General features: G+C 32.9%; 2 protein-coding genes across 2 annotated transcripts; both read left to right on the forward strand.

Annotated features, from left to right (window-relative positions):
• Positions 1–276: 276 nt before the first annotated feature.
• On the forward strand, positions 277–3,256 carry LOC110653685 (3,9-dihydroxypterocarpan 6A-monooxygenase-like). Its single transcript, XM_058141085.1, has 2 exons — positions 277–1,248; positions 2,580–3,256. The coding sequence occupies exons 1-2, from the start codon at positions 349–351 to the stop codon at positions 3,195–3,197; spliced, it is 1,518 nt and encodes a 505-aa protein (XP_057997068.1). The 5' UTR covers positions 277–348; the 3' UTR covers positions 3,198–3,256.
• A 5,930-nt stretch (positions 3,257–9,186) lies between these two features.
• LOC131175932 (loganic acid O-methyltransferase-like) lies at positions 9,187–13,220 on the forward strand. The gene is made up of 4 exons (XM_058140632.1): positions 9,187–9,281; positions 11,743–11,821; positions 12,120–12,782; positions 12,873–13,220. The coding sequence occupies exons 1-4, from the start codon at positions 9,187–9,189 to the stop codon at positions 13,218–13,220; spliced, it is 1,185 nt and encodes a 394-aa protein (XP_057996615.1).
• The last annotated feature ends 305 nt before the right edge of the window (positions 13,221–13,525 follow it).

Consider the following 13,525-nt stretch of genomic DNA (forward strand, 5'->3'; position numbering starts at 1 on the left):
ATTTATTTATATTTATATTTATATATTCTATCATAAATGCCTCACTACATACGAATTCAAGATTGGAACCTTCTAATAAAAATTTCAAAGACTTTATTGGTGAGATGTCCATTCACAGAATATCCAACAAAAAAAAATTTCTATTTAAACTTGATTTATTATGAATTTAAAATACAATATATTAAAGTCTATATATAAAATAAATAAAATTTATATATTTACATCTTAAATTTATAATAGATCAATCAAGTAAGTCTAGATATAAGTTTTTATCTATTCATCGATTATATATTTCAATCCAAAGACTTTGAGATCTCTCTCATCTTCCAGCTATAACAAAAGCTTATCATGGCAACTATTATTGTTCTCTTCGCCTGGATCATTGTTGCTCTTCTGGTGCGAACCTTAGTCAAAATAATTACAAATTCTTGCCCCAGGACTCGCCACCCTCCTGGTCCTCCATCTCTACCCATCATAGGCCACCTTCACTTGCTAAGCTCTAATTTACCAAAATCTCTTCAAATCCTAGCTAGTCGCTATGGCCCAATCATGCAGATCCTAATGGGAGGAAAGCCTGTTGTTGTAGTATCAGACGCAAAAACAGCCAAAGAAATTTTGAAAACCCATGACGTTGATTTTGCTTCTAAGTATGTTCTTGGTTTCGGTCTCTCAAAATTCAACATATATGATGGGAATAGCTTCGTCAACTGCCAATATGGAACGTACTGGAGGTTCATGAAGAAGCTATGCAGGACACAGCTATTTGCAGGGCCACAGCTGGACCTGTTTATCCATATTCGAGAGCAAGAAACGCTAAAGCTTTTAAAATCACTAGTGGAGAGATCTAGAGAAGGAGAACCCTGTGATTTAGGTATGGAAATATCAAACTTGTCAAATAATATTATTTGCAAGATGACACTGGGCAAAAGATGTGCAGAGGACCCTAATTTACCCATGAAGATAAGGAAATCGATTGGAGCCATGATGGAATATACAGCAAAGCTAAGCTTCACTCAAGTCTTTGGGCCTTTGAAGAAATTTGATCTCTCTGGAAATGGGAAAAAGCTTATATCAGTGACTTGGGAGTTCGACGGGCTAATGGAGCAGCTCTTCAAGGAGTATGAAGATAGCAGAATTAATGATTCAGGACAAGAAGAGAATGATTTGATAAGCATATTGTTGGAGACCTACAGAGACACAAGTGCCGAACTGAAAATAACCAGAAATCAGATCAAAACTTTCTTCCTTGTGAGTTCTTTAATTTACTTCTTCTAGACATATATATGGTGTTGCATGCTTCATATATAAATTCTCATTACAATCTGGGTTGACATATGCAGGATCAACAGATTAATTCTCGCTTATATCAAGGTGTACAATCCTATCTCATATATTCAGTCATTAAAAAAATTACCACATGAAAAAAGTTGTATAAAATTAATTCCACTTGCTTTTAAAACGAGAAATTAATTAATTTGCTTAAAAAAAAGAACTCAATTAATTTTAAATTTAATTTAATTTTCTCTAATATACTCTTCTATCCATTTTATTTATCGCATTTGAATTTTTCTTTCATCTAAAATTATCTGTCGCATTTAAAAAATTAAAAAGTATTAACTTTTTTTTTTCAATTTTATCCTTTATTTATACTAAATATAATAAATATTTATACATGAAATAATTATACGAGATAATGGATAATTGAGCATTACTAATATATTTTATAAAAATGAAGTTACCCAAATATGACAGATTAGCTTTTATAAATTAAATGAGTATAATCCAAAAGTAAATAAGATTTTTCAAATAACTATAATTTTTATTTGGATGAAAATTTAAATTTTTAGTTCAAATACAAAATTATAAAATTTTTAAATAATATATCTTTTTAATTTAATGGAGGCATTATAGACCAAGTATAATTAATAGGTTATACAAAAAGAGGTGGCCCCCGTTCTTTTCTTACCATAAAAGTTAATAACCTGTACATGAAAAGACTTAAACTTAATATACCTGATATATTTAGAATAGGGAATCTTAAAGTACTTTTTAACGAAATCAAACCTTAATTAATAAAGAAAGAAAACTCTAATACTTATCAGTTTGGATGAACCTATTGGTTTAAAATTATTACACTTATCTAAATGGAGTGATATATAATTTTATTTGTAGAACCCTAATAAACAACTTTTATTGATTATTTATCTATTGCCAATACACGTAGATTTCATTATTAAATAGCTCGTTAATTTAAGCCATAAAAATTAAATTCATTTATTTCCTGATCTGATTGATAGAATAATATAACTCAACTCAACTAAACCTTTATCCCAAAAATTTGGGATTGATTATATGAATTCGCTTTCTCCACTCTAAATGATGTTGAGTTAAATCCTCAGAAATGATTGATAGAATAATAATTAGGCTAATTTTTTCTTATTGGGCTTTCATTTATCACTATTGTTTATGAAATAATTAAAGCAAAGAATTGGCAACATTTCCTTGGATTATTACAAAAAGATCATGCCTATAGATTATAAAAAACTTTTAATTTAAGTTATTATAATCTTGATTGGCAGGAAATATTCTTGGCGGGTGTGGATACTACAGCAGCAACTATACAATGGGCCATTGCAGAGCTAATCAACAATCCAAAGATATTGAAGAAGCTAAGAGAGGAGATAGACTCAGAGGTGGGATCAAGCAGGCTAGTTAAAGAATCAGACATCCAAAATCTTCCATACTTGGAAGCCATCGTCAAAGAAACACTGAGAAAGCATCCTCCAGGACCCTTACTCCGTAGAGAATGTAACACAGACACCAAGATCAATAAATATGAGATAGAAACAGGTACTAAGATCCTCGTCAATGCCTATGCCATCATGCAGGACCCTAACATCTACAATGAACCTGATAAGTTCATACCAGAGAGGTTCTTGGTAGATCATCAAGAAATGGACTTTTATGGTCAGGATCTTCATTTCCTTCCATTTGGTAGCGGAAGGAGAGCTTGCATTGGAATATCACATGCTTTGATTGTGACAAATGTGACGATTGCATCTCTCATACAGTGTTTTGATTGGAAGTTGAAAGATGGAGACAAATATGATATTAAATTAACCACTGGATATTCTGGAGCTATGGCACTCCCTCTTGTGTGTTATCCCATCACACGTTTTGATCCCTTCAAGGAATAATGCCTAGAAGCAAGCAATTGCCCTCTATTGTCTTTCCCTTTCCTTACCAAATAAAAAAGTGTACGTATATATATGTCCTGTTGGTGCTATTCAATCAGAGAACTTTGCCCTTGTGTCTTCCATGCACAGATTAAAATATTGTGTGTTAATTATGGATTTATGTCATCAGTAAAAATTCTGTCTTCTTGGTAGTTTTCACTTGTTAAAAGTTATTTGCTTTGTGCATTAAGTTAAAAATTATATTTATTTTGCCTTTTAATCATCGATTAATTCCCTCAAGACTTGCCCTCTTTTGATTGAATCACCTAGCAAGCATTTGTTTTCCACAATCACTCCAACTTTAATTGCAAGAATGTCCATAGCTTGATGGGGGGACGTGGTAGGACGTTGAGTGGATTGGAGTTCGGATCATTTGGATTTGAATTTTGATTACCGAAATTTGAATTTAATGTTATTTATCTTTGAGCATAGGATAAATTCTTATGGTTTTTTTTTAAGTGCAATTATACTGAAAACATATTATATTACTATGTTAATATGAATGTATATTTAAAAAAAAAATTAATAACCACTTCTAAGTTTTTTCTTTGTAAATAATAATCACTTCAATTGTTGATGGGTCTTTCCAATTCCAAATATTCACCATGTGACATTTTTAGATTTTCTATGATAGTTTAATGTTTATTATGAAGTCAATTATAAAAAACTAGAAACCATATGAAAATGAACTTAACAATCATTAGATTAAATATTTACAGATTCATATATTTATTATATATTTTTTAATTAATTTTATATAAATTTAAATTTAAATATTTAATCTAACAATTATAAAACTTGTTTTTATATGAAGCTTACCCTTAATTATAAGCAATTATAGTTAGACCATATTCCAACAATTTCGCAGGTTCTAAGAGCTCTAAACCAGAAAAGGCCATTGATTGATCCATTGAACAGAGGAGGGAAACTAGTCAAAGAAATGGAAATCAGAATCAAGCATCTTTTAGGCATGAATCGGGAAAATCAATAAATCTAATTAAAGTTGATAGACGAACTAGTGCGACTAGTTGCATTGAAGTATACAAGTCCAATTCAAGTGCTAGACAAAGACATGTAGAGAATCAGTCGCATGTCTCACACTGAAGCTTTCACATAGTCCAAACTTACAGCTAATCATTAACATATTATACTCATACTCCGTCCTAAGACGGAGAAACGATTGTTTTTGTTAGAAGAAAGAATACAAGCAATGAAGGAAAGGTTGTGTATTTGTCTGTGTCTTATTTACAGAGATATTACATCAATTTATACATGAGAATATGAGTTAATTTAGACAAGAATAATAATTGTTGTAATTATGCTACACAAATCTCCTATAATCATGCTAATTGCTGTAATTATGCTATATAAATCTCCTATAATCATGCTAATTGCTGTAATTATGCTATACAAATCTCCTATAATCATGCTAATTGCTGTAATTATACTAACAACCCCCCTCAAACTCAAGGTGGTAGCACAGGTGCCAACTTGAATTTGCTTAAGAGATCCTGAAAGCTAGCGGGAGGATGCGTTTTGGTGAATATATCAGCAGTTTGGCTGACAGAGGAGACAGGAATCAAACATATGGTGCCATAAGCAACATGATGACCTACAAAATGACAATCAATTTCGATGTGTTTGGTACGCTCATGAAATACATCATTATGAGAAATCTGTATGGCACTTCTATTATCGCAATGAAGCATTGTGGCAGAAGAATGAGTGACACCCAAATCAGTTAATAACCACCATAACCAAAGTAATTCAGATGTAGCATTAGCAAGAGCACGATATTCAGATTCTGTGCTAGAACGTGCAATAACAGTTTGCTTTTTGCTATGCCAAGAGATAAGAGAATTACCCAAGAAGAAACAATAATCAGTTGTAAAGTGATTTTCTGTCAGATCACCAGCCCAATCAGCATCAGAGTAGCCAGATAATACTAGAGAGGAGGTAGCGGAAAAGTGCAAACCATGAAAAAGAGTGCCTTTGATATAACGAAGGATTCGAAGTACTGCAGAGAAATGAGTTGAGCGAGGAGCAGACATAAACTGGCTGACCAGATGAACAACATATGAAATATCAGGTCGAGTAACTGTGAGATAAACAAGACTCCCGACAAGCTATTGATATAAAGTAGGATCATCAAGAGGAGTGGCATCAAGAGGTGTAAGTTTGCAATTGAGCTCCAATGGGGTTGATACTGTTTTGCTATCAGTGATGCCTGCTCGAGAAAGTAAGTCGGATGCATACTTGGCTTGAGATAGATAATAGCCATCAGAATTTTGAGAAACTTCAAGACTCAAAAAATAGCTTAGAGAACCCAGGTCTTTCATTTCAAAATGCTGATTGAGATAATGTTATAACTCTGAAATACCAGATGAATCATCTCCTGTTATTATCATATCATCAACATAAAGCAACAGAAGAACAATACCACTGTTAGTTCGGCGAGTGAATAATGCAGAATTATGTGGACTAGAGAGAAAACCAAGTTGAGCAAGAGTGAAACTAAATTTGGCAAACTGCACTCGAGCTTGTTTTAATCCATATAAGGCTCGTCAAGTTTGCAAACCTTATGAGGAGAATGATAACCAGGAGGAGGATGCATATAAACCTCTTATGTTAAATCACCATGAAGAAAAGCATTTTTGACATCCATCTGGAAAAGTTTCCATTTGCGAACTGCAGCAATAGCTAAGAGACTGCAAATAGATGTTAATCGGGCCACTGGAGCAAAAGTTTCTTCATAGTCGATACCATAATCTTGAGTGTACCCTTTGGCTACTAAGCGAGCTTTGTAGCGTTCAATAGTTCCATAAGAACGGGTCTTGATTTTGTAAATCAATTTGCAACCAATTGGGGTCTTGTTTGGTGGAAGATCAACTAAATCCCAAGTATGAGTTTTCTAAAGCCAAGTTCGCTACCATAGCTTGCTGCCAAAGAGGGTCAGTACTTGCCTCACGATAAGAACGAGGCTCATGAAGGGTTGCAATAGCAGAGTAACAGTGAAAATCAGAAAGATAATGAGGAGTTTCTCTTACACGGGTAGAACGATGAAGAGCAGTGCTAGGAGGAGATGTAGGCACAGGTATTGGATCAACAACTGGTGCAGATTCAACAGGGGCAAGTGTAGTTCGGCTAATATTGAGCACATCACAATTACCTGGATCAGGACTTGGAAATAGCTCTTTGGAGGAGTCAATGAAAAATAGAGAGCCAGTATTGATAGAGTGATGAAATTTGAAAAGAGAAGAGAACATAGTATTGTCCCAAAAGATAACATGACGAGAGATGCGTAACTTATTAGAAACAAGATCCCAACAAAGATACCCTTTGTGTTCAATACCATAACCAAGAAAACAACATAGACGAGCACGGGGTTCTAATTTGGTATGTTCATGAGGTTGTAAAAGAATAAAAAAAATACATCCAAAAGGTTTAATGATGGAATAGTCAGGAGGTTGTCCAAACAACTTTTTATAAGGAGATAAATTATGAAGAACCAAGGTAGGAAGACGGTTAATAATATAAACAGCATGAAGAGCTGCTTCTCCCCAAAATTTTTCTGGACATGAGGCAGAAAGAAGAAGAGTACGTACAGAATTAAGAATATGGTAATGCTTGCGTTCGGCTCGCCCATTTTGTTGAGAGGTGTGAGGACAAGAATGTTGAACAACGGTGCCTTGTTGACTAAGAAACTGAAGTAAAGAAGAATCTCAATATTCCATGGCATTGTCTGTTCGGAGAATTTTAATGTCACAAGAGAACTGAGTTTTAATCATTTTTGCAAATGTGATATAAATTTGTGATAACTCATATCGATGTTTCAAAAAATACATCCAAGTAAACCGAGAATAATCATCAATAAATATCACAAAATAACGAAAACCATTTATTGAAGAAATAGGAGAAGGACCCTAAATGTCAGAATGAAAGTGTCTGAAGTAGTATTATTATGAGAAAAAAATAATGCAGGTTGTTTTGCAAGCTGACAATTTAAACAATTAAATGACTCAAACTTAGTAGATCCTAATAATCTACGAGAAATTAAAGGTTGAATTTTATTGGCAGAAGCATGACCAAGACGAAGATGCCATTGGTGAATGGAGGAATTAGGGATTGTAGCTGCAGACACAAATCTCTGAGGAAGATGTAAAGATGCAAACTCAAATAATCGACCCACTCTGCGACCCTCCCCAAGAATTTGTCCCGTTTGTGGATGGGGAGAAAAAATAACATTTAGTCCTTTTTCACACAATTGACCAACAGAAATAAGATTGAGTGCCAAATTAGGGATATAATAGGTGTCAGAGAGATGAAGATTTGAGGTAGACACATGACCAGTATGTGTGATGTTCATTTTAGTACCATTTGCAGTATGGATTGGTGGTAAGGAATATACAGGTTTTGCAGAGGACAAGAATTTAAGATTAGTGGTCATATGATTACAACATGCAGAGTCAAAAAGCCAATAAGAATTACCCAGAGTGGCAGACATGGCAGCAGGAGAATTAGAAGAGATAACCTGTTTGAATAGTGCCTCAAGATCACTCATGGTGATGGCAGTAGAATCCTCGATGAGCAGAATAAAGAAGTGATGTAAGAAGATCCAGGCTTTGAGACATTCTTGAATTTAGAATGCCCTCCTTTTGGTCTTGGAGAGCGTGTGGGACAATGTTCAAGAATATGACCGTAACCATGACAATATCTGCATTCTATAGTAGGACAATATGCAAAAGCATGATCAATTTGATTACAATTCTTACAGAGTTGATTGCTAGATTTCTGATGTGAGGATCGAGTAGTTGCAAGAGCAGTTTCAAATTGAGGAGTTTTATCCAAACTGAGACGAGTCTCTTCAAAAATAATCTCTTGAATAGCAGTATCCAATGATGGGAGTGGATTTCGATGTAGCAGGGACGCTCGAACGGTCTCATATTCTGATCGAAGAGCCATTAGAACTTGAATGAGATGAAGATGATCTTCACTGATTTTGGCCTGAGATATTTGATTCCAAATGGGTTGGACCTGGGTAAGAAAATCATTCACAGATTGACCTGCTTCTTGTTTCAGATTATGAAGAGTAGTCCACAACTGATAATAGTGGGCAAGTCCAGTGGTCTGATATCGATTAGCCAAAAAATCCCAGATTTCTTTTGCAGAGTCATAATTAGCTAATTGGATGTGGATGGACGAGACAGAGGTATTGCGAAACCAGGTGATGATCTGATGATTTTTACTATCACAATCCTCAAGACGGTCAGTAAATTTTGCATCAGTTTCATCGTTCTCTCTTGTCGGCGTAGTGATATCTCCGGTAACAATACGCCAAAGTTTGCGACCTATCAAAAAACTTTTCATTCCTTAAACCCAAAGATTATAGTTGGAACCAGTCAGAACTGTTGCAATAGGTTTTGAAATATCAAATTTCTCCATTGATAACAAGATGAGGAGAAAAAAAAAATGGTATAATAACAGGAATGAAAGAATGAACCAGAACAGGTTGTAGAGAGAGAAGAGAGACCTCAGAAACTAGAAATAAAAGCTTTACGGCTTTGATACCATGTTAGAAGAAAGAATACAAGTAATGAAGGAAATGATTGTGTATTTGTCTGTTTCTTATTTATAGAGATATTACATCTATTTATACATGAGAATATGAGCTAATTTAGATAAAAATAATAATTGCTGTAATTATGTTACACAAATCTTCTATAATCATGTCAATTGCTGTAATTATGCTACACAAATCTCCTATAATCATGCTAATTGTTGTAATTATGCTAATAGTTCTCAAAATAGAAACGTAAAAAAAACACAGGCAAAAGATCCCAAGAGTTTAATAAGATTTTGATGAATACAAAAATAATTATCGAATTGCCCACATGATATGTATATATATGTGTAAATCTAATACAGTGAACGAGTAAGAGAAGAGTGTAACATGCAGATATATAACAGAGAAGTGCGTAGCTTTGCATCAGTGGACATGGCAGCTTTCAGTAACCCCACCAGCTTCTTCTTCCAGTTCCACTTTCAGTATGTCTTCAACTGTTAGCCTCGCTAGATATAAATCTACATTGAGTTATTGTGGTGGTTAGTTCCATTTTTGTTAGCTTATATGTGAAGTCCATATAATTTATATACTCTTTTTGTCTCTCTGATTCTTTCTCTTAATTTTGTTTTATAAGCAATTGGTACATGATCATGTGATTACAATTAAACGACAGTATGGTTTTAGCATAATCAAAAATATATAATGCTTATAAAAAATTAAAAATTAAAAAATAAAATAGCAAAAAAAAATCCCCCTTTCAGTGTCAAAATTTTTGTAAATTTATTTTATTAATCAAGTACATAATCTTGAGGGACAAGTTCATTATATCAAATTATTATTCCCCATTTTATATATCTACAGTATATTTTTCACCCTTATTATTATCTCAACATCGATCATTAAAGATCAATTAAATTCTCTAAATTAGATTTTTCAATTTGCTGTTCTTAATTATGCTCATTGACAATAAAGCTCTCAAGAAACTGTCAGTAATTTCCCTTAGTGGATAATTAGAATAATCTAGACCTCTTAATTATATTATTTCCGTGCCATTTTAAGTGATATTTAAAAAAAAATTTTCACTTTAGTTAAAAAAAATTATTTTTTTTTAATTTTACTCTTATCTATTATTATACTCGATTCATTTCTCTTTCTTATCACCTTTCTCTATTTTAATTAAATATAAGGATACTTTAATCAATTATTTGTTAATTAGCAGTCGATGGAATAAGCATTTTTGTTTTAAAAATAAATAAATAAACCAGCGTTGTGAATGCAGAGTAATTCCCCACAGGAATCTGTCCAAGCACATCTCTGCCTGCTCGCAAATGGTGACGGCCAAAACAAAGACTCGTTTCAATTGTTTGGTATCAAACTTGGCGGTTGCACCATCGCTACGTCATTACACTTAATTCAGCCAATTCTCATGCTCTAATAAATTGTGTTAAATTCAAAGAGGAGAGAGTATTAGATAAATTATACATTAATTCATTTTAAGTTAAATTATAATTTAGCTTTTAAGATTTAATAATTTAATTTTTTATATTTTTAAAATCAAGTAATTTAATTTTTAAAATTTGATAAAATTTATAATTTAATCATTACTGTTAAAATTTCGTTAACTTATCATTAATTTTAACAAAAATAATAAAATACTTTTTTCTTTATTTTTAATTTAAAAATAATTTAGTTCCTAATATTTTATTTTTTTAATAATTTAATATTTGATATTTTATTTTATTAACAATTTATTCCCTATATTTTTTAAATGCAGGTTCATTAAAATAAAAAATTTAAATTATTAAAATATAAATTAGTTATATTAAGGTCCTTAAAAATTTTCGCTAATTACAAAATCATCCATATATTTTTCAAATTAATCCTTGAATATTATAACTATTTATAAATAAACTCTTATAATTTTATAAAATTCTATTTATGTCATTATTATTTTAATAATATATATGTATATATCAATTTATAATATTTTCATATATTATATTAGATTGTTGTATATAAAAAAAGGAAAAAAAATGAACATTGTCTCAAATTGTTATTAAAATAAAAATTCAAGGACTAAATTGTTTTTATATTAAAATAGAATTAAAACCATTTTGGCATTTTTGCTAAATCTAATGGCGAATTAACTATAATTCTAATGGTAGAGATTAACTTGTAAGTTTATTAAAATATTAATGACTAAAGTGCTTAGTTTTAAAATTATAGGGACTAATCTGTAAATTTAATCAAATATCAGAGATTAAATTGCTAATAAATAAAATCTAAAGACTAAATTATTTTTAGATTGAAAATAGAGTTAAAGACTTTTATTTTTACTAGCATTAATGGTAACTTAACTAAAATTTTAATGTCAGAAATTAAATCGCTTGATTTTAAAAATATAGAGACTAAATTATAAGTTTTATCAAATTTTAGAAACTAAATTATAGTTTATCTTTATTTTAATACAAGTTTATATAAATGAGTTGTTTTACATACGAAAATTTTATAGTTTTTTCATGTGGATCAAGTATTTCCTGTAATTAATCCACTGATTATATCTGTTAAAAAATTAAATTAAATAAAATTAAGAGGGCAGAGCAAAAAGAAAGCTGTGAAAAATATCCAAGAACAAGTGATAAGTGGATTTTCTTTTGGAGAGAGAGTCCAATCAAATACTTGAATTCGTATGGAATCAAGTTGGCAATGGCACGGCATTAATGCACAATTGTTTCCAATTGGCACAAAGTGGCATATTGGATCAAGAAGTAAAACTCATCAACAAAAGATAGAAGACCAGATGTAATCTAGGGCATTGTCTGATTTAACATTCTCATTATTGTAATAAAGAAATGTCTAAATCCTTCTTTTGTGCCTAAAGAACCCGTCAGGAGGACGGCTACATCTACATTGCCTATAAATTTTTGCTTCTGCAACTCACAGAGTTGCATTTTATGTGGGAGTCCTACAGACAGAAACAGAATTGAAGATGGGTGTCATGCCCACCGTCAATTATTGTCAGGTATACATTTTTTTTTTTTTTATCTTCACTTTTTATTTTCGACGTGAATTTGCTATCTCATCGACTATCTGCCTCAATAAAAGCTGTCAATTATTTAAATTCTAACAACTTCTTTCTATTCCAAATTTATAAATGCATTGAAAAAAGAAAAGGTGTTGAATTAGGTACTGGAGTCATTTTTAAACCTGTGAGGGCTGAGTTTAGTTCATAATTAGAGCCAATTGTTTTTTTTTTTAAAAAAAAAAAATGATGTTAGGCAACCCGGAAAACTAAGGGCGTCAATTGAATTGTATTGCAGAGATCAATTATGGAATTTACAAAGAATGTGATTGATGAGACAATCATCGAGAAGCTTGAAATAAAGCCATTTTCATCTGCTTCTAATTCAGTTTGTGTTGCGAATATGGGATGGTCAGTTGGACCTAACACATTCTACTGCACACAAATTATACTTGATGCTGTGGAAAAGAAGTTCATATCAGAAGGCTTCACTCCTGATCAAATGCCCCAATTTCAAGTCTTCTTTAATAGTCTTCTTTTCAATGATTTCAATATCCTTTTCGAGTCTCTCCCTCCCAAAAGAAGGTATTTTTCAGCCGGTGTGCCAGGGCCTTTTCATGGCCGGTTGGTCCCTGACTCCTCTCTGCATTTTGTACATTCCTCGTATGCATTAAACTGGCTTTCTGAGGTGCCTCCGGAGGTGCTGGACAAGGACTCTCCAGCATGGAACCAAGGGAGGATTCATTACACTAGTGCCCCAGAAGCCGTAGTCGAAGCTTATGCAGCCCAATTTGCCAAGTACATGGGGATGTTCTTGGATGCCAGAGCAAAAGAGCTTGTGGAGGGAAGTATGATGGTGCTAATCCTGCCATCGACTCCAGATGGGATCCCACATTCTGATGTGCCAACAGGGATATTGTTCAATCATTTAGGGTCCTGCCTTGTGGATTTGGCGAAAGAGGTAAGCCTGATATGAACTCAGCCACTGGTCTACCTAGAACTTATATGTAACAGTTCAATGCAGTTAGATCTGATGCTCTTTTGACCGCAGGGATTAGTATCTGAAGCTCTTGTGGACTCTTTCAACATTCCAATGTACTCTGTGACTCCCAAGGAGATAAGGCAGCTTGTAGAACGAAATGGGTGTTTTAGCATTGAAAGAATGGAGCCTACGGATTGTAGAACTAACCCTGACATCCCAGCCACTGGATATTCAATCACGATGCGCTTCAGAGCAGGGCTGGAAGGAGTCATCACCAGACACTTTGGTGCTGAGATTATTAATGAACTGTTTGAACGATTTCTCGAGAGAATGGATGATGTGATGCCATCCTTATTATCAAGCAACGCACAAGGATCTCAAATAACTGTTATTCTGAAACGCAAATGCTACAATTGAACGCTACTGTATGACCAACTACCACTGCAGCTTTACTTGAATGCCCCCCACTATAAATGTGCAGAATTGCGAATTCCAGAGAAACTAGCTAATGAATAAAGTTGGGACATTCATAGATTTATAAATATGTGGAAATTGTTAGCTGTACAGGTCCTTTTCCAAATCAAATTTCATTCAATCTAAGGATGGTTGTGCATACATGTTTTGGCACACGATCAAGGGAAGGCATATCCTTCACGTAACATCACATAAATTGAAAATGGCAGATTCACACCTAATAGCAGATAATGCATCGAGAATCATGC

Source organism: Hevea brasiliensis, chromosome 18, assembly GCF_030052815.1.
Source record: "Hevea brasiliensis isolate MT/VB/25A 57/8 chromosome 18, ASM3005281v1, whole genome shotgun sequence".
In the NCBI taxonomy this organism is placed as follows: domain Eukaryota; kingdom Viridiplantae; phylum Streptophyta; class Magnoliopsida; order Malpighiales; family Euphorbiaceae; genus Hevea; species Hevea brasiliensis.